Below are 19,339 nucleotides of genomic sequence, written 5' to 3'. Positions count from 1 at the left end.
TTACGATCAGCCACACAGGGCACCTCACACTTGGTTCTTGGTTACCTTACAATGCAGTAAGAGAAGCGAAAGGCAGCCTTTCCAGCCAGCTGATGTTAGTCACTCTCATACTGGACAACGCTTATCTGAACCTAGGCACTCAAATACTTGGAATTAGCTTCCTTTCAAGGCCACAGAACGGGGACTGCATCGCCGGCTGATTCCATCAGGGCCAGTAAACTTGCTCTAGCAAAGATTCCCATAACTTACTCCCTGCACTGGTTTAAGAAAAGTACAAAACCCAGTATCAAGTATGCAGGTAAGTGGATTCATTTTCCTTGATAATGCAACCACACTTAAACATTAGGAGGGTAGGATAGCTTGGTCTGAAAATGCTTGCAGCCCAAGCATGAAGATCTGAATTAGAAGCTCAGAACCCGTGTTAGCAAGATGGAAGGTGAGGACTAACACCCAAGGTTGTGCACACACAGAAACTAGCAGGTGTGTGCCTGCACTCCTAACATGCCGTGGCATGCACACACAGGAAATTCACTGGGTTTCCACCTACACCCAGCATTTTAAATGAACTAGGACACAACAAAAACCGTAAAACAGTTTCCACTTTACAGCAAACTGGAATCCAAATGCTGTTCACAGGAAGGGGGATTGCAGTGAGAACTCTGGAATTTTGTTTTTTTTTTTTTTTTTTTTTTGGAAACATTTTAATCCCAGGTGTGGAGGAGGACTGATTTGCCTTTGCCTTGTGCTCTAGCAGAGGTGTGGTTTTGCCAGCTGCAGAGTTTCTGCCATTGTGTGACCTTTGGAATTCTGGGAACTTTTCAGAGGGTATATAATTGCTAGAGCCCTGAGAGGTGGGGTGGTCAAAGAAGAAACAAGAAAATAGATTTAAAGATCTCCCTCTCTCCACCTGCCCCCTAGCCTTTCTCTGTCTGGTAATAATGGGGGAAATGGGTGTTGGGGGAAACAGGGTGGGGAAAAACCCACAAAGTAGCAAAGACCAGTCACACAGTCAATCTTAAGAAGCTTCATATCACCCTCTGCCTCAGCATTCTCATTACACCAGCCGGCCACAATTACCCTGAATCACTTGGCAGCGTAAGTATTTATCTCTAAATACTATGTTTTTCGCTTTATTAATTTTTGAGTTTAAAAGACAATAGTATGACTCGGCAGTTATGCTGAAGTATTAATACAGCAGCTGAGTAGTTCACTCTTGCTAGTAGAGTTCAGGCTGTTTCTTTCTGTCTAATATAAAGGATCCAGTGTATGCTTTCTGGCACGCTTGGGCATGTGTTCCTACTGGGTAGTTCCTTGGGAAAGGACTGATTACTGTCAAATAAATTACTGCCATGGAGCAGTTTGATAAATTACAGAGTCCAAATTGGCTTCTAGGCACTTACGATAGCTAATGCCAGAGCAGTCCTTACCCCCCTGAGCAGATCATTGCTGTCACGGTTAAAATTTTAAGTTCCTTTGGGAAGCTTATGACGGCACAGGCCTTTAATGCCAGCACTTGGGAGGCACAGGCAAGTACGTCTCTGCATTTGACGCCAACCTAGACTACATAGTGAGTTCGAGGACAGCCAAGGCTACAAAGAGCCTGACTCAAAAAAATGAATGGAAGGGCATTCGGGCAGTCGTGTCCCAGGACTCAGTAACAAGAACTGATGATCCCTTTAGCAGACTAGTTCTGGGGAAGAGTGTGGTAAACAGGAAGGCCATTGGATCTGCTCATGTGGGATTGTTCCTTAGCCACAGCCTAAGGCAATGTCACTGTGCAAGTGACAGATCTATCTGTGTGCTTTGAGATGACTGAGAAGGAACCTAGCCTCAAATTTTTCCTATTAGGATGCTGATAAATGGAACCTACCTCTCTCTCAGTAAGATGAAGTGGTTACAGGGAAAATCTCAGCACAAAGGCAGTAAGCACGCAGACAGGCAAGGACGATGTGCCATGGCCCTTACAAGATCTCAGTACATTGGAGGGTGGGGCCAAAGGCCTGGAGTCCAGCACTCAGGAGGTGGTGGCAGGACAATCAGAAGTGCACGTTCATGTTCAGCTACATACCAAGTTGCCAGGTCTGCGTGGAACACGAGTCTGTGTCTAAGGAAAAAAGTGATTTGCAGGTATAATTTTAGAAGCAATGTTGCAAGGATTTTAGAAGGTAAAACTCCTTTAGACAAACATAAAAGTTCAATTAGTATACACACCCTAACGCGCTTCTCTACAGCAGTTACGTGCACCAACTGTTCAAATACCCTGCAAAAAGTTTGCCATCACTTCTCTAACCATGTTCTTTTTAGTGCTTAGTGGGGTCTAAACCCAGGCAATTAATGAGATTAGAATTTGAAGAATTTATGTGTGTGTTCCAACTATCAGGTGTATGGCTGCCATCTAGAGCATCTGCAGAGGACCCAACCAGGTTCCATTTGGCTTTGCTCCTTGGCTGCACACCGTGCTTGCCTTGCACCCAACAGGCAGATTAAACTGATCTGTCTGGGGTGAGCTTAACAACTGCACTCTTTTAATTTTTATTTTCCTAACACCTAGGTTTCAAAGTTATATTTCCATGCTTGTGCAAAGGGATGAGAAAACCTGTGGTGATTACACAAACTGGAATTTTCCAAGGAAATGTCAAGCCACACCATTGAGTCCTCACAGCAACTCTGCAGGGCAGGCAAGCAGCGCAGACACAGAGCTGGGGGGCTGGTTATGCGCTGCACTGGACCCTAGGTTCCTAGTTGTAATGCCAAGATTCCCCACTTACCTTCACTCAATGTGATGCCCTCTAAGACTCACATGGCTGAGGATAAACTCCAGCTGCTTATGACATGGAACCACCTGACCAGTAACAGGTTTCTCAGCCACAACCTACTGAGTCACAACCACCAGCTGCCAGGTCCACCAGGGAGTTGCAGGCTAAAGGACAGGCCTCTGGTAGGAGTGGCCAGCTCTGCAAAATGCCTCCCCTCCTTTCTTCCCTGACATTCTGACCTATACAGCTTGTACTTTCCCAGGGGGAGGATTATATTTTGATCCTATTTTTTTCCACTACGGTAAATGTAGAAACCAAGGAAAAGGCATGAAGGGTACCATCCCAGAAGTAATGTGTAGTTATGGTTTGAATGGGGAGTCTTTTCATGAAGCTTACACTTGTAATCCAAGAATGTGTGAGACTAATGCAGGAAGATTGCTGAGGTGAGGAGAGCCTGTGAGCCTGCAAAGTCCTGTCTCAAACAAGAGCAATGTATATTGTTTGTACCCTTTCTCCATTTAGTGTTACAGAAGTACCAATCTTTGCCTTTCCTGCAAACACTTAAAACCATTCCGAAAGAGCTTAATAAAAAGAATCCACGGCTTCTCTTGACCCTACCCCCCAATTTCCCACTACCTAGAGAGGAGCAGGTGACGTGGGGGAGGAGGTAGCCCTGGAAGGAACCATAACCTCTGTAAGGCTTATACTTTCCACCTGCCTTACAGGCTTGCTCCCACCCTCCACGCTTATGCTGCTGCTGCCAAAACTAAACCAAGGTGGATGAAATTTAAATATTGACTTGTAGAGGATTTTACACTCAGAACATGGCTGCTCTGGCAAGAGGTCACATCCAAATACCTTCTAGGTCTGTGTGATTCAGCTGGAATACAAATATGTCTTTAATCCAGAGCAAACAGATCTCAGTTCAAGGGCAGCCTGATCCAGAGCAAGTGTCAAGAAAAGCTCCTGTCAAGGTGTGATGGTACATGCCTTTAATCCCAAACAATGAAGGTACAGTTAGTTTGTAGAAGGAAACACCTATGTTTGAAAGTGATGTCTAATTGAGTGGCAAAGAAAGTGACAAATCAGAGATTTGGCAGAACAGGATGTGCCCAACTCTTACAAACACAGAGTAGAAAGGGAAGCTACTTAAGGGAGCAAAACAGAAAATGAGAGAGGCAGTTTTACCGAGAGAGGTTGAATGAGAGAACATGCTAGGCACAGGTGAAGACCAAGTGCGCCAGAGAATGAGCCAGAAGATCAGAAAAGATTGCTAGTGTTAGTTTGAGGCCAAGAAGCCAGATTGAATAAGCAAGCTGGGAGAGGAGGTTGAGCCAAACAGTTGTGTTGAACCAGCCAGCCCAGAGTTGAGTAAGAACAAGGTGAGCTCAAGTCTCAGAGGCTGAAAACATTCTAAGCCTAAATTAGATTGTACAGAGGCGAGAAGCTTCCAGGACTAGGCCTAGGTTAGCAGACAGAGGCAGTAAGCCTCCCAGAAAACTTAAAACAGGTGAATAAATGTTCCTTTTCACATGTAAAAAGGACATGTAAAGTTGAGCAATTTGACTAACCCACTTCTATTGAGTACTCAGGGATGATTATCCACGGTGGTTTCACCCCGACCCTCAGTGTTGCAATTCAAACCCCAGATGACTTCATGGCTGCTAGGCCAGCCTACCACTGAGCTCAAACTCCAGCATGCTCGTTCGTTTGCTACCTCAAAGGGGAACTCCAACTTAGAGCCACTTCTTACAGATCTTCATTGCAGCCACTTTAGGCTTGGGATTATTTGATATATTTGGCCGGAAATTCTATGCCACTCCAACTCATTGTCACTGCCTTGCTGTCTTCTGGCACTTTAGTAGGGACTTGCCCTGTCTTGCCCCCCTTTGGTTCTAATTAACCCACCAGGTACATTGAGAGACCACACCACCTCAGACACAACACACACACAAGCTAGGTACTAGTTCCCTTCCAACACACCATCACACAAGCTAGGTACTAGTTCCCTTCCAACACACCATCTAGCTTCTTGCTCAGTCACCTCCACTGCTTATTAAAGAACTGTATAGTACTAAGTTACTATTCCACTGCCTAAGATGAACTGCACTATCAAAAGACAGCACGTGGAAGACAGAATCACGTCACAATTTTGGAAATTAGAGGAGCTGGATTACTGCAAAATCTAGACAGATGGAGACAGCTATTTTGAGAGAACTGAAACCAGTTTCAAACACCTAAACCAAGGGGCCTGTACTGTGACCAAGAAACTGGTCCTTAACATAGAGGGTTTTCAACAGCAGCTATGGCTAAGCAGATGAAAAGAATTATCTTGCAGGGGGCCAAAGGTAGGGGAAAGGTGGCTTTTAGAATCTGGAGAAAGGTTACAAAAGACTCTTCAGCCACAAAGAAGTTTGAGTAGTTATTCCTGTGTTTCTCTTTTCCTTTCATAAAATGTAGATGCTATCTGGTCAGTAACAGACTTCCTAGAGTATTAGAAGACAGCCCACATAGCAGGGTGCCTTCCTCACTCACCTGTGCGAATCGAACTGCATCCTCTTCTACCTCATTCACTTGTTGCAGCTGGTCTTCCTATCTTGGCATTACATAGCAGTCAAGCATACACTTCAATGTCTACAAATCTGAATCTTGCCTCCATCACTAGGTAACCATGAAATTAGAAAACGGTTCATTTTTATAGTTCAATTTTCATAAAAATACAATTGGCTTTATAAATTAACTACAAATTATAAATTATATGAATGCTGCAGGCTAACACAAGTAAAAGGCAATAAATACCTGTTAGTACACTGTGCCAAGATCAAATTTAACAACCTGTGAACAATCAAGGAAATACTGACACACAAGAGATATGTATGTGATGATGAATGACCAAATATTCATAAGACTCTTATGAAGACTTAATTGTATTCAGTACCAATAGATTTAGGGTCAGGAGAGAGAGATGGCACAGAAAATGCTTTCAGGACTGGGTTTGGAGTCCTAGCACCCATAGATAGTTCATTACCAACTCTTAACTCCAGTTCCGGGAGTGTGATGTCCTCCTTCTGGTCTCCCTGAACAACAGACATGCATATGGTGCATAAAGACTACAGACACAAACACAGAGGAGATTCAGAGAAGTTAACCCAGACTTACAATATGAACGCACCCAGTACATAAAAATAGAAGGTACAGTGGACAAAAAAGGTGTTCCCTAAAACTGTTAGAAACCAACTGTACATGACGTAATGCTGCTTTAACAGAGAATACAGCATACACACAAACTGGCTCCAGGATGCACCTTTGTCCTATGAGGAGGCAGGCACTTAGCAATTCAAAGCAGTGTACACACCAGGGGAGGGACATGAAACCTACTTTGCCACGGCCTTACAAAACTAATTTAACAATGGAAAGAAACACTTTTCTGGTAGCTCTCTATAAACAGAAACATTGCTTTAAGTGAACAAGACTTATACACTAGTAATAGCTGAAAATATACAAACTTACACTTTTTTAATCTTTAAAAAGATTTTTTAATCTTTAATAAATCAATAGCCAATTCTTCAGGAAATTATTCATAAATAACAATGTAAAGTAGGTTTAAAAGACTTCTCCACAGAAACGTTTTCCTACAAACAGCTTCGAGTTGTTTTTTGTTTTGCTTGTTCTTGAGAGTATCTTGTAACCCAGGCTGACCTCAAACTCTGCTGATGATCATGAATTCCTTACCATCCTCCCTCTGCCTCCCAAATTCTGGGATCAAAGCTTCATGCCCTATCCCTGGGCATAAGCATCTTTAAGTTAGTTAAACTCTGCACTGCGCCAGTTTACTTTCTCTTGATGTCCAAACCACCTTGGATGGTTGTGCACACCTTTACTCTCAGAACTCTAGAGGCAAGGCAGGGTCTCGTGAGTTTGCGCCAGCCTGAGCTACGTAAGCAGGGTTAGGGTAGCCAGGGCTACATATCAAGACCTTGTCTCAAACAAACCAGCAAACAACACACACACACACAAATCCAACAATAAGGGACTGTTTTCAAAGTACATCTATGCAACAGAATACTATGCAGTCACCAAAAGTCATGCTGTGAAATTAATTTTTATTAAAATGGAATTTCTCAGTACATTAATTGTAAAGAATAGGTTATAACATAGCAATGTGCATTGTAGCCAGCCTTAAAAGTTAACTTTGGTAAAATTACAAGTGATTTTTTTTCCTTTGCTTCCCAGTCTCTTCCATCTTTAGTAATTATTAAATGTTTTAAATTTCCTACAGTGATTACATAATTATGAAAACTACTATTAAAATATATGCGTATAGCTAACTCTGACCTTGTCTTATTGCCTGGATATTAATGTAATCATGATGCTCATTACTTTGGTAAAAATCCAAGAAATAATTCAACACATTTGGAAATGGTTTAAATGATATAAAAGACATCATTTCCCAAAAAACTTAATAAAAATTTAAAGACACTAATTTGTTTAGCAAAAAAATTTATTAGGATATATTACAGACCACAATCTGATTCTTTCAGAGTGTTGTTTCAGCAGACAGCACTGCAACTCATACTTCAACGTCTCAAACTCAAGGTAGCCACTATGCTTCTGAGGCCACATGTCTTTGGGTGGAACGGTCGGCAGGACACAGCATGGCACTTAAAGGCAGGTAATGGAGAAGATGTGGTGGTTGCTACCAGCAACAAACAACTACAAAACCTCTGGAATGTTAAAATAATGAGTAACTACTACTGGGCATTTCTACAGCCTGGAATACCAATCAACGTGACTAGCAGGGTAAAGGGCCCACGGTTCCAAAGGTCGAATCAATACCAAGTCCCGAGCAAGAGGAACCTACAACTCCATAAACTTACACATGCAACTTATGTGAACTTTTGATAAAAAGAAAAAGCAAGAATGTAAAAGCAATGCTATTTCTTAACACAAAGCATGCATTTTCTAACTCATTCTTTAAAAGTGTATATTCTAATCCAGTTAGAATATATCCTAATACTAGAATATATGAGAATAGTTAATGTTCATTAACTATTCTGACGCGCTCTAACCAGTACCCTACCAGATACGGAGCACACACGTTTACTTTCAAGAATAGTGCAGTTCATCCAAAGACATGAGACCTTAACACCTCACTCATCACCTTTTTCTTTTAAACTTGTTTTGAAAGAGACAAATGGTATACAACAAATTTTAAAATGTCCTCTACTCCCCAGGAGTCAGCGGAAACAATGCCAGGACAGCACACGCTGCATTACTGATGAGCACAGAAGTATCTCTGCCATACAAGCTAAAAGCAGGACCACAAGTTTAGACCACTGTTCATGGGATCCTGTACTGAAAGGAACAAGGTGTGCCACTGGTATTTGAAATTCTCTTCCAAACTTCTGACATGATTAACCCAAACACACTTTAACTAAAAATTTCTGTAAGACACTGCATCATAAATGCCCAGAAATGTAGAAATGAAAATAAAAACTGTTTGAAAATATTTTAGGACTGTAATCATAACCTAACAAAGCTGATTACCTATGTAGTGCAATCACTATGAGGTTAAAAAAAATCTCAAAATTACTCTATCTGTCAAAGCTAGATGCAGAACTGAGAACTGAGAAGCAGGCTGCCTGTATCTAGAAACACTAGCTCCCACAGAGCTCTGCTCTTGCTAAGTTAGTGAATGGGTCGGCCTCACTGAGCGTGTGTACATCCTAACCCATTGCAATTTTATTGAATCGCCTTTTCAGCTATTTCATGGGTACTGAAAATTGTAACTGGAATCAGCTTATCCTAAAGAAGTTTCCTTTCTAGATGCCAAAGAATATAAGTGCCATAAGCACTCTGAATTTACCTTTCATAAACATTTATGTATCTCAGTGCTAAAAAACAAAAACAAAAACAAAACAAAACAAAACAAAATAACCCTCTAGTCCCTGATAACCTAAGCAAAAATATCATTACTTAGTTTTTCTCTGCTTCTGTCAGACACATTATAATACCTAGATTCTGCAGCTTGGCTACCAATCACCAAATTAAAACTTTCTTTACTGTAAACCATTAGGCAACTTCTGAAGTGCGAGAATTTCACTATGATACTACCACAGATGAGTAACAACCTGAAGCCGGGAAATTAGGTCTTGTATTGAATCTTAGTCTCCAAAAAAGGTAGGTCACCACTTACTAGCAAATCTCCAATTGGCACAAATAATTTACCTTCATGGACAAATAGACAGTCTAATGAAAGAATATAGTTTTTGAAAAGCTAGCCTTTTCCGAAATTGGTCTTCTAAATTCAACAAAGCTTTGAACTGGCAAAGTTGTGATGTAGCAAATCAAACTACTATTTTTTTTTTTCCTAGATTGAGAGAGAAGAGCACAAGAGCAACACACACAGTGTGACCTTTTTCTGTGATACAACAGGTGAGGAGCACCTGCAGGTTTGAAGCTAATTCTTACTCATGACAACTTGCTTTCTATCTAAGCAATGTGCTTCAAAAATATACATTAGGGACCTGCACTTGCCATGTTCTATTAATATCAGAAATATTTAATGGCAATACATTGCTTAAACTTCTACAGTCAAAAGGGGGAAGGTCATAAAGATACTTTGTCAGACAGACAGACAGAGCAAATGTATTATACATAGATATAGATATGTCTTCCAAAACCAGCACTTATAAGAAGTTTGATTTATGCACTCCTGTTCTCTTACAAAGCTATACCTCTTTCAGTATCCACATCAGAGCACATTTCTGATAAAAATGCACATTCCATTCCACCCTTGATTTCCCTTGAATTTGTTTTATTGGGAGTGGGGGTTAGATATAGAAGTTGCAGTGCACAGCTATATTTAGAACAAAACATTATATCCTACAATAAAAAAAATAATTTTATCAAAACCAGACTTCAATCACAGTTGTGTATTTTTCAGTAAGGGTACACGTTGAATTGCACTTTGCAGATTTCTTGACAGTGTCTTTTACAGCGCTCCTGAGTCAGCCTACGTTTTTTTCGGTAGACACAGGTTCTTCCGGGGCTTTCTTCTGGCTCCCCTTCCGTGAATACTTGTACTTGTCTACATAGGCTTTAACCAGATTTGCCACTTTAGTAGAATTTACTTCTCCACTCTTACTATGACAAACCTAAAAGAAAGAGGGGGAAATGTTTTTCATGCTCAATGCCAAATGATAGCCCGATGAATGAATGAATGCCAAATGATAGCCCGATGAATGAATGAATGCCAAATGAAAACCCGAAAGAGCAGCCTGTTCTCATGTGCACATCTCGTATGACCCCCTCAGGGGTAGAGGAGCAGACTAACAGGTGTTCTTTGTTACAGCAGCAGTGGTTAAACACTCCATGCTGGAGCGACACTTACTTTGTCCACAGCCTTCCGCACAATCTCTTTGTATTCTTCCTTGGTGATGTCTTTATTTTGGTAAAATGGCTTAATAGCCAGTTTCACCTCCTGTGCAGCTTTCTCCTGAATTTGCAATTTCTGACGAGAGGAAAATGTGTGGTTATTATCTGCCAGTCTTATATCCTCAAAAACTTTCTAGAATTATGAAGCTGAACAGTGTGCTTTGACACTATAAAGAACTTTTCAAATGCATAAACAAAAATTACATTTAATAACACAAACACTTCTAAAAATGATCATGCAATATTAGCAGCAACTCACCAAGAAACAACACCATCTAGACAAATTCCTTCAGATAACATTTGAACTTCAAACTCACAATAGTAAATGCCCTCCATCTCTCATAAAAGCAAAGCTGTTATTTGTTCATCTTTATTACACACAGAACTATGTAGGTTGCTCTCAACCTTGAACTTGCCTTGTCTGTCTTCGAGCTATCTGCGCTGGCTTCCACTGTGACACTTACTTTGCTTTCTGCCAATCTGACAGCAGCATTAGAGGCTTGGGCGTGACTGGATGACGAGGCATTACCAGAACTTGGTCCCTGAACTGATCCCGGGTTTCCTGGGGCTGCTGATGGAGCAGGCAAGACTTGTGCAGTCATGTTATTACTTACATGAGAAGCACTGGGAAGGCCCTGTTTTAAAGAGTTAACATTTGTCAGTTAAGAAGAAGTATTTACGTCATGTATCAGGCATGACATTAAAACACACAGTGATTCATTCTACCTTATTCTTTGGAGAAGTGCTTTTTTAGGAAATGTATACCTAAAGATCCAGTTGAAGGAAAGTGAGTACATTCTTAAACACAGGCTTTAAATTATATAAGTGGAGACGGCAAGATGACCCAGTGAGTAAAAGTGCTTGTTGCACACGCCTGAGAACCTAAGTTGAATCACTGAAACCCACATGACAGGAGACTCAGCTCCTAAAGTTATCCTCGACATCCACATGCCCACATGGGTCTGCACCGTGTCTCCACACACAAACACATAACAACAGAAAGACAATCTAGGCAAAGCTATAAGCACCACAGCATTTGCAAAGCATTTTTTGTCTCCCACAGGGATTCATCTCTTCTTACTGCAGTAAACTCAAAATGAAAATAAAGCAGATGGTAATGGATAACATCTTCATCCAAGGTTTACCCAAGCAAGACAGTAAGCGTTGGCACAAGTATTTACTAGTTCCCAACCACCTTGCTCCCAAAAGCCTTTAAAATTTTAGGGAATTACTTAAAAGCAAACTCAAACTCGATTCTGACTTGAATTCACTAATGTGACCAAGCCAAACAACATTAAGAAGAAATGCGTTAAGATATAAATAATGGCGAGCATGTAGCTTGCACTTTATAATGTATTTTCTTCTCTGGGGATGGGAATGGGATAGATTAGCAGAGAATAATGAAAAGGGATTATGATGAATAATTAACCAAACATCACTGTTTCTAAGCACCAGAAAGCCCTTTCTTAAACATCTGCCCCTGCTTTGCTGAATGTTTATAAAGACTGTTGAACTCAAGCTAAGAACATACCTGCACTTGTTTGCCATCTGGTTGTGAGGCGACGTAGCTGACCTGCTGGGATGGCGGGGGTGGGGGTGGTGGTGGCGGTCCCTGAGGTATACTGGCAGGGGCAGCTACCTGCATGAGAGGCACTCCTGTGTGGAGATGCAGGGGCAGTGGAGGGTGCATGGTGAATGGGTTCCGCTGCATATTCATCAAGGGGGCGTGAACGCCCACTGGGTAAGGGAACATCCCCATAGGCTGATGCTGGGCATTCACTGGTGGCTGAATTACACCCATGTGTGGCTGCATCATATTTACAGGTAGCTGAGAACCATCTACTTGGTTTGCTTGGTCCTTTAAGTTAGAGTCTGTCAAAAGAAAAAAGGCTTTGTTAAAAAAAAAAAAAAAGTTACACTTACTATAAACACAGAAGCAAACAGCAATAGGCTCAGAACAACAAAGCCAAAAGCTACTTAATGTTGTCATTTCTAAATAATATGCAATCGTTTTCTAACAAAAGAAAATGCTCAAATTTCCTAACGTAAGGTCACATAACATACATCAAAATTAGCAAAGAAAGCTAGGAGTAGCTCACAGTTTTTGTTTTTTTAAGACAGTGTAACCTTGGCTGTCCTGGACTCGCTTTGTCTGGCCTCTGCCTCCCAGCAAAGGCATCACCATGCCTGGCTCACTACAGTTTTTAGTCCCAGCACTCAAGTGGACTCTCTCTGAGTTTTGAGGGCATTCTTTTCTACTTAGCAAATTCCAGGCAGGGCTACATCGAGAGATGCTGTCTTTAAAATAAATAAAAAAAGAAAATTAAGAATACTAATTCAAACAATTAGTTTAAAAAGATCACATAAGTTACAGAAGTTATTCCAACTGAGTATTTAACAGCTTTTTATTTTTTGGAAAAAAATGAAATACAAGTTAAATTATGTGTAACATTCCAAACTCAAGTGCAGCAAACGCCACATAGCATATTTAAGCCTTTGGTAAAATTGGTGCTAAAGAAATACTGATATAGCCAAGTATAATGGTGCATGGCTTTATTCCAGAACTCAGGAAGCAGAGGTGAGTGGATCTCTGTTAAGACCAGCCTAGTCTCTGAGAGTCACTTTTAGGTCAGCCAATGTTACACAGCGAAAGCCTGTCTTTAATTAAAAGTGACATAACTATTGAGTTAAAGATCATTTCAATTCAAGCTGTTACACTCACAGCCTTTTCCTTCAAGTGAAATATTAAGAACAAGCAAAAACTGTTACCCTGTTCAGGTGTTTCCTCCTCTTGTCTCATCCACCCAGACTGTGGACCTGAAGAATTCCGCCCGCGCCGAGAATAATAGTTTTGCACATCTGCTGGCAGAGTCTTTCTTACAGCCCAACTGGATGCAGATGTCCACCCTGACCTGTCTGCAGCCGTGCCAAATGACGGCTCTTGCTCACTTTTCCGCTTAGAGGGCTGTTGCTCCACAGACTTGAAGGAGTCACTTCCTGAGAGTGGTGTGCGGCTTTGCCACCTGTTCTCACTCTGGTCACCGTAGGCAAAGTTACCTCTGTAAGCACCTTTCCCACGGCTTCCTCGACCACGGCTGGACATCCAGCCTGGGCCAAAGTTTTTAGTCCAAGAATTCCCTGAATTTTCATTTCTAGTTTCTTCCCAATGAGAATCTTTTAATTTTTCTGGATTTCTGGTCCTTGGATCTGGCCCAGAGTTTATTTTTTCTGTTACCCAAGTAGGACAGTCATTTCTATGCTTATCTGTAGAATTTGGATCATTAGTATCTGCAGAGATGTCATTTTTTTCTTTTCTTGTATTTTCGTTCTGTTTCTCTGAGTCATTCCTTCGGTACCGGTCATTTCCTCGCGGACATCTCCAACCATCATTTGTCCATCTTTCCTTCCACCGAGGAGGGTAATTATCTCTTTCATTTCTACCAAACGACGAACTCTTACTTTTGGTTCTCAATCTTGATGGGGATCGGGAGCGAGATCTGGACCGGGACCATCTTCTGGCTCTCCTCTCTCGATCTCGATCTCTCCTCTGCCCATCTCTATCGCCTTCTCTTTCTCGGCTGCGGGACCTAGATTTTTCTCTTGAGGAAGAATCTTTCACTCTGGACTGAGATCTCTGGTTCTCTCTAGAAGTGTCTCTTCTTGGGGATCGTGACTCAGACCTTTTGGCTTCCCTAGCATTCTCTCTCTTTGGAGACCGAGACTGCCTCCTTTCTCTTGCCACATCTTTTTTTGGTGAGAGAGAACGAGATTTTCTCCGTCCTCTGACAGACTCTCTCTTGGGTGATGGTGAGTGAGAATTCTTGCTTTCTAATACAGTCTCTCTTTTTGGCGAAGGAGATTGAGCCCGCCTCTTTTCTTGTGCAGCGTCTTTGTTGGGAGACCAAGTTGTAGATGGAGAATGGAATCTAGATCTTCGAGTACGGGGCTTTGTGGCTTTATCTACCAGGCTTTCAGCTGGTTGAGCTACAGTTTCAACCTTTGCAAATGCAGGATCAGAAGATGGCTTGTTGTCAGAACTCTGAGTCACAGAATTTTCACTTAGTTGTTTAGAGTCAGTATTTGCAGATGATTCCATTTCAGACTCATTCTGGTCACTGCAAAAGGAATCACACTCCATGGGTATTGTTTCATTATTATCTTCACTAAAATGTTTCTCACTCTGTTCAGTCTGTGTGTTTGCTAACTCTACAGGTTTGGGATGTTCAAGTAGAGGTCCTGTCATTTCTTCTGAGGCTTTGTCCAATTGGGTGTTGTCAAGATTATGTTTTAATAAATTGTCTTCACAATCTTGAATAGCACCAGAACTTTCATTTTCTGAAGTGTCACATGTTGGAATTATTCCTGTATTTTCGGTTTGAACATGCTCAGGCAACTCAGTGTCTGAGCTGGCAACACAGTGTCCGTCCAGTGTGTGTGTAAGTTCACCCTCAGAAGATTCCACTTTGGGGCTCTCTACAAATGCTTCTATGTTTACTGCAGACTCTTTCAAGTCAGTACTTTCTACTGTGAGACTCTCCTCTATTTTCTCATCATTAACCACTGACTCTGTATTTTCAGGTGTTTCACCCAAGGGACTGGACACTGGCTGGTGCCCATCAATGTCAGAATGTGAACAGGAGAGAAAGTCATCAGGAGGGCTGTCTGTACACACAAGTGCCTGTTCCACTGGCTCTGAACTTCCAGGCACCTGCTCTTCATTTTCTAATGAATTACTTACATTTACAGCAGTATCTGTAGGACTATCATGGGCTGCACATGACTCCTCAGCCTCTATCCCTGTATCCTCTCCAACAAGTACAGGAGGCTCCTGAGTGCAAGATTCAAAATTTAAAAATTCTACTTGTTCCTCTACGTCATGATTCTTCGTTTGTTCACTTTCTTCTGTTTGCTCACTGCAACTTTCCAAGCAATTAGCCAAATGCTTTTCTCCGTGTGTTTGAACAGAACAAGCTGCACCGGGCTGTTGTTGTTCTTTCTCCAACGTGGGTGGGTCGCAGTCTGCCATTTCTTCCTCTACAGAGTCACTTGATGTTGTTTTCTCAGCAGGCACACATTTCCGAACTTTCTTCTTCAATAAAGGCAGTTTTCTTCCTCTCCTTACAGACTTCCTTTTTGGAGCCTGCCTTGTTTGCTTTTCTGATTCAGCTGGAGGGGAAATACTGACAGAGGAATTACTATTCCCTGGGGCATCACACTCAGAATTATTTGACACTGGGGACTTCGGGGGCTGGCTGACTGTCTCAGCTTTTGTGTTTCGTGTGGACCTCCTTGTAGGAGCAGTTGTTGTAGGTTTTCGTCTTGATCCTCTGGTATTTGATGTGCCAGAAGTCTGCTTTTTTTCTCCTCCTCCTTGGGTATGTGCTAATGCACATCCCTTATGAGAAGGACCTGACAATGTTGAAAAATAAGTTTTTTAAAAAATGTATTTCAAAATATAATTTGATTATAGCTAGTTTCAGAATAGTTAAGTGTATGAAAAATAATAAAACAATATATTGTGAATTACATTATTAAGTGTATCTCTAATAAATGAACAATAGGTGGTTTCATCATTATTTGGGGGACAAGAGATTGAGATAATATTTTGTATGCCAGGTTAGTCTTCAAACTCTTATATGATCAAGGATGGCCTTGAACCATTGGCCCAACCTCCAACCTCCCAAGTACTAGGATTCCAGGCACATGGCACATGACGCCCAGCTGGTCATCAGCATTTTAACGCTGCTAAAATAAAGTACAGCCAGAGGTGTTGCCTTAGGTACAAACTCTTTACGGACTCTTACTCTCTAGGCGAAGGGAACACAAAATGTTCCCCATGAGTGCGCGCAGACCACCTGTCATAATGAACTCACAGATGTTATTTCTAAAGAACGATGAGCCCTAACAAAAAACTTCTAATCAGTTTCTCTAAGTCTTACAAATGTAGAACAGATTTTCTAGTTAGAAAATTAAAAACCTTTGTGAAGCTATATATATTTTCCATGTACAACATGATATTTTAAAGAACATATATGAAATGATAAAATTTATCTAATTAACTACACACCATTATCCACAGTTATCGTTGTGTGTATAGTGTGGACATTTCACACAATAGCATTTTCCAAGATGATACTATTAAATCACTAGAATCACCATTTACACACTAGATCCTTTGCCCTTATTTCTTCCTCAACCGTTTAAACACCAGCTCACTCCACTTCAAGATAACTACACGGTACCCTCAATTTCATAAGCGTATAATTATGTTTGCTGTCATTCTATGCCAGGATTATGTCACTCAGCATAATGCCCTCCAGATTCATCCATTACAACAGATGGGATCCCTCCTTATCATGACTGCATGATAATCCATGGTGCACATAAACTATAGTTGTAATAATTTTAAAGTCAGACACACATTTACAGAAATATCCAAGAATCCCTCTAACTTACAGCTATTCTAAATAAACACTCACATGTTTATGTAGGTAAAAATGGAGCTAATAATTATTTTTATAACAAAAAATAAATCCACAAACTTTACCAAAATTTTCTAATGACATAGTACTTGCTGGAAAAATAGTCGTTGGCAACACAGAGGAGATCAGAGGAAGGACTGTTGTTTCAACACTCCAGGGTACAAAACCAACTCTGAAAGTTTAAACAAAGACTTCTTCAGTTATGTGGTCTAAATCAATTGAGCTAGGAATTAAAAGGTACTATAGTCTCCAAATTAGATTAGCAATATTAACATATAGTTCTTATGCTTTTTTGGCTCAGTAACTAAACATATATGCTCAAGGTTATTCATGACCCAAATACAGCTAGAAATTGTTTGCAAACAAAACAAAAAATTCTTTAAAAGGCATATTTTATGTTACTATAACAGCAAACAAGATGAGTAATCTAGAACACAGGCATCTCTCTTTTCAATAATGGAATATTGTATACAGATTGTTGGGAGTGAGCACAGTGATGGCTTAATGGTTAAGAGCACTTGCTGCTCTTTCAGGACTCTAGCTCAGTTCCCAGAATTCATGCTTGTGGCACACAACTACCTCTAACTCCAGCTCCAGGAGAGAGATGCCCTCCTCGAGCCTCCAAATGCACCCACACAGATGAGTACATACTCACACATGGACATACACACTTAGACATAATAATACATCTTCAAAAGACAAAATAATTTAGTCTTAAAAAAAAAAGATTTTGGCCAGGTAGTGGTGGCACACACCTTTAATCCCAGCACTTGGGAAGCAGGCAAGTTTAAGGACAGCCAGGGATATACAGAGAGACCCTGTCTCAAAAAGCAAAAAACAAAAAAAAAAAATTGAAACTTTTTTTTCTACTACTATTAAAAATTAACAACTCTAAGGTAAAGCTGATGTAAAATATAAGTTCCTTTTGAGTATACATTAAATATACAATGTGATAACTTTTGACCAATATGTGTATATGTGGGAAAATGTGTGTGTGTGTAGAGGAAGGGAGGGAACGAAAGGAGGGAAGGAAGAAGGAGACAGACAGAATATTCTCATCTTCTCAGTGAGCTTCCTCTCACCCTTCTGAACCCTTCTCCCCTCCCTCAGGTTAACTACCGAAGGAATCTTTATACTACATTTACACTTTAAAGTCCTTAAACTTTTCAGTTCTCAGTAATGGTGTGGACCAAGTAAAGTCTCCAGATTTTCTTCATTCAAGCCCAATCCACTTCTCAGGCATTTTCTAAATAAATTTAAGTCTCCTAACACAAGACAGTTTTAATCAGTATCAGGCTAGATTCTACAGGAAAACACTTGAGGGAAAACTGGTCTGAGCTAGCAGTATGTGGATGTCAGAATTTTACTTTAGTCCATATCCTGTCATCTGCATGAAGGTGCTGCACACACCCGTCACGCTGACAAATGAAGCCTACACTGTAGAGAATGGACACAGCGCTCCAGGGACCCCTGCTCAGTATAGGCAGGGCTTAGGGCAGCCATCTGTACTTGGCACTGCACCAGCTTTGGGACTACTAAAGAAGGACCAGATTATAGAAGTCCTGAAGTCCATGGCAGAGCAAGCATTTGACCAAATCTTTACCTAGAAGAATATGTTTGAAAACAAAAATACAGAAATAATGCTTTAGCATATAGCTCATAGTTAATCTTCATTAGGCATCTGCAACACCACAGTTTAATTTATACATTGTCTCTTTAGGAAGTATAGAAGAACCTATACTTAAGAATTTGATGATATTTTGTGTTTGTATTAGCATATAAATTTTAGTGAACAATTTTTTTACCTTCCAATTCCAGGTAATGTATTAGGAAACCAGGACAACTCCAGTTCCTGTCGTTTCTGCCTAATCAATGCACTGATTTCACTGACTTCTATAGATTCTGTACTAAAAAAATAAATGTAAACTTTCATTAGATTTCCAGAAATAGCAAGTGTAGAGTAAGAACTGAATTATGACAAGAATGGCAATAGTTTCCACATCCAGGATCATAGACAACACTTTCAAAATAATCTTATTCCTACAATAAGTAGAATTCTTTTTTTACACAACAAAACTGTATTTAAATACATACTACAAAGAATGCTTGGAATTCTGTATTAACTGGCAGGATGTTGTTGCCCTTGTGAGAGTCACACTAACCATATAGCTCAAACTGACCTGCTGAACTGCTAAATTACAGACATGCTCCATTATGTGCTAATTCTGACTAGGGCTGACAAAGAGACATGGATGCCAGGGCAGAGTGGGCACTTGACTGAAGACTTACTGAGACAACTTTCTATTCACACATTAACTCCTACTGCTGAGAGAAATTCTTACTTGGGTCAATCATGTTCTGCATTAGCACAAAAGAAGACAATAGGAATGGGTTTGCTTATCTTAACAAAAATAGATTTAGCTCAGCTTTTCAAAAAAGTATTCAGATATAATTTGTTTCTTGAGTACTCTGCCAAGCCCTAAAATATCACAATTCTGTTCTACTTTGTTGGTTCAATTAAGTCTGTATGACTTTAAAACCTCAATATTTAAATCACACAAATATATATCCAACAACTACTTGTCAATCACTATGTATTCAAAGATGACAGAATTAGCTCTAAAACAGGTCTGCTTTAATAGGTACTACTCTTATGATTTCACG

The 19,339-nt window shown here is 40.6% G+C and overlaps 1 protein-coding gene across 3 annotated transcripts in view; it reads right to left on the bottom strand.

Moving 5' to 3' along the window:
* Window positions 1-6,839: 6,839 nt before the first annotated feature.
* Window positions 6,840-19,339, bottom strand: part of Scaf11 (SR-related CTD associated factor 11) — a 47,049-nt gene continuing 34,549 nt past the window's right edge. For 2 of the 3 annotated variants that reach the window (XM_021632835.2, XM_060388746.1), the window contains 7 exons: window positions 18,481-18,582; window positions 16,741-16,847; window positions 12,963-15,602; window positions 11,725-12,065; window positions 10,610-10,828; window positions 10,150-10,269; window positions 6,840-9,913 (listed from right to left, as the gene is read on the bottom strand). In XM_021632835.2, coding sequence (XP_021488510.1) covers window positions 9,767-9,913; window positions 10,150-10,269; window positions 10,610-10,828; window positions 11,725-12,065; window positions 12,963-15,602; window positions 16,741-16,847; window positions 18,481-18,582 — 3,676 coding nt within the window. In that variant the 3' untranslated portion in view covers window positions 6,840-9,766. The remainder of the gene's footprint in view (window positions 9,914-10,149; window positions 10,270-10,609; window positions 10,829-11,724; window positions 12,066-12,962; window positions 15,603-16,740; window positions 16,848-18,480; window positions 18,583-19,339) is intronic. The other variant, XM_021632836.2, reaches the window with a different exon arrangement.

Source organism: Meriones unguiculatus, chromosome 8, assembly GCF_030254825.1.
Source record: "Meriones unguiculatus strain TT.TT164.6M chromosome 8, Bangor_MerUng_6.1, whole genome shotgun sequence".
Taxonomy (NCBI): domain Eukaryota; kingdom Metazoa; phylum Chordata; class Mammalia; order Rodentia; family Muridae; genus Meriones; species Meriones unguiculatus.
This window is presented reverse-complemented; position numbering and strand designations above follow the sequence as displayed.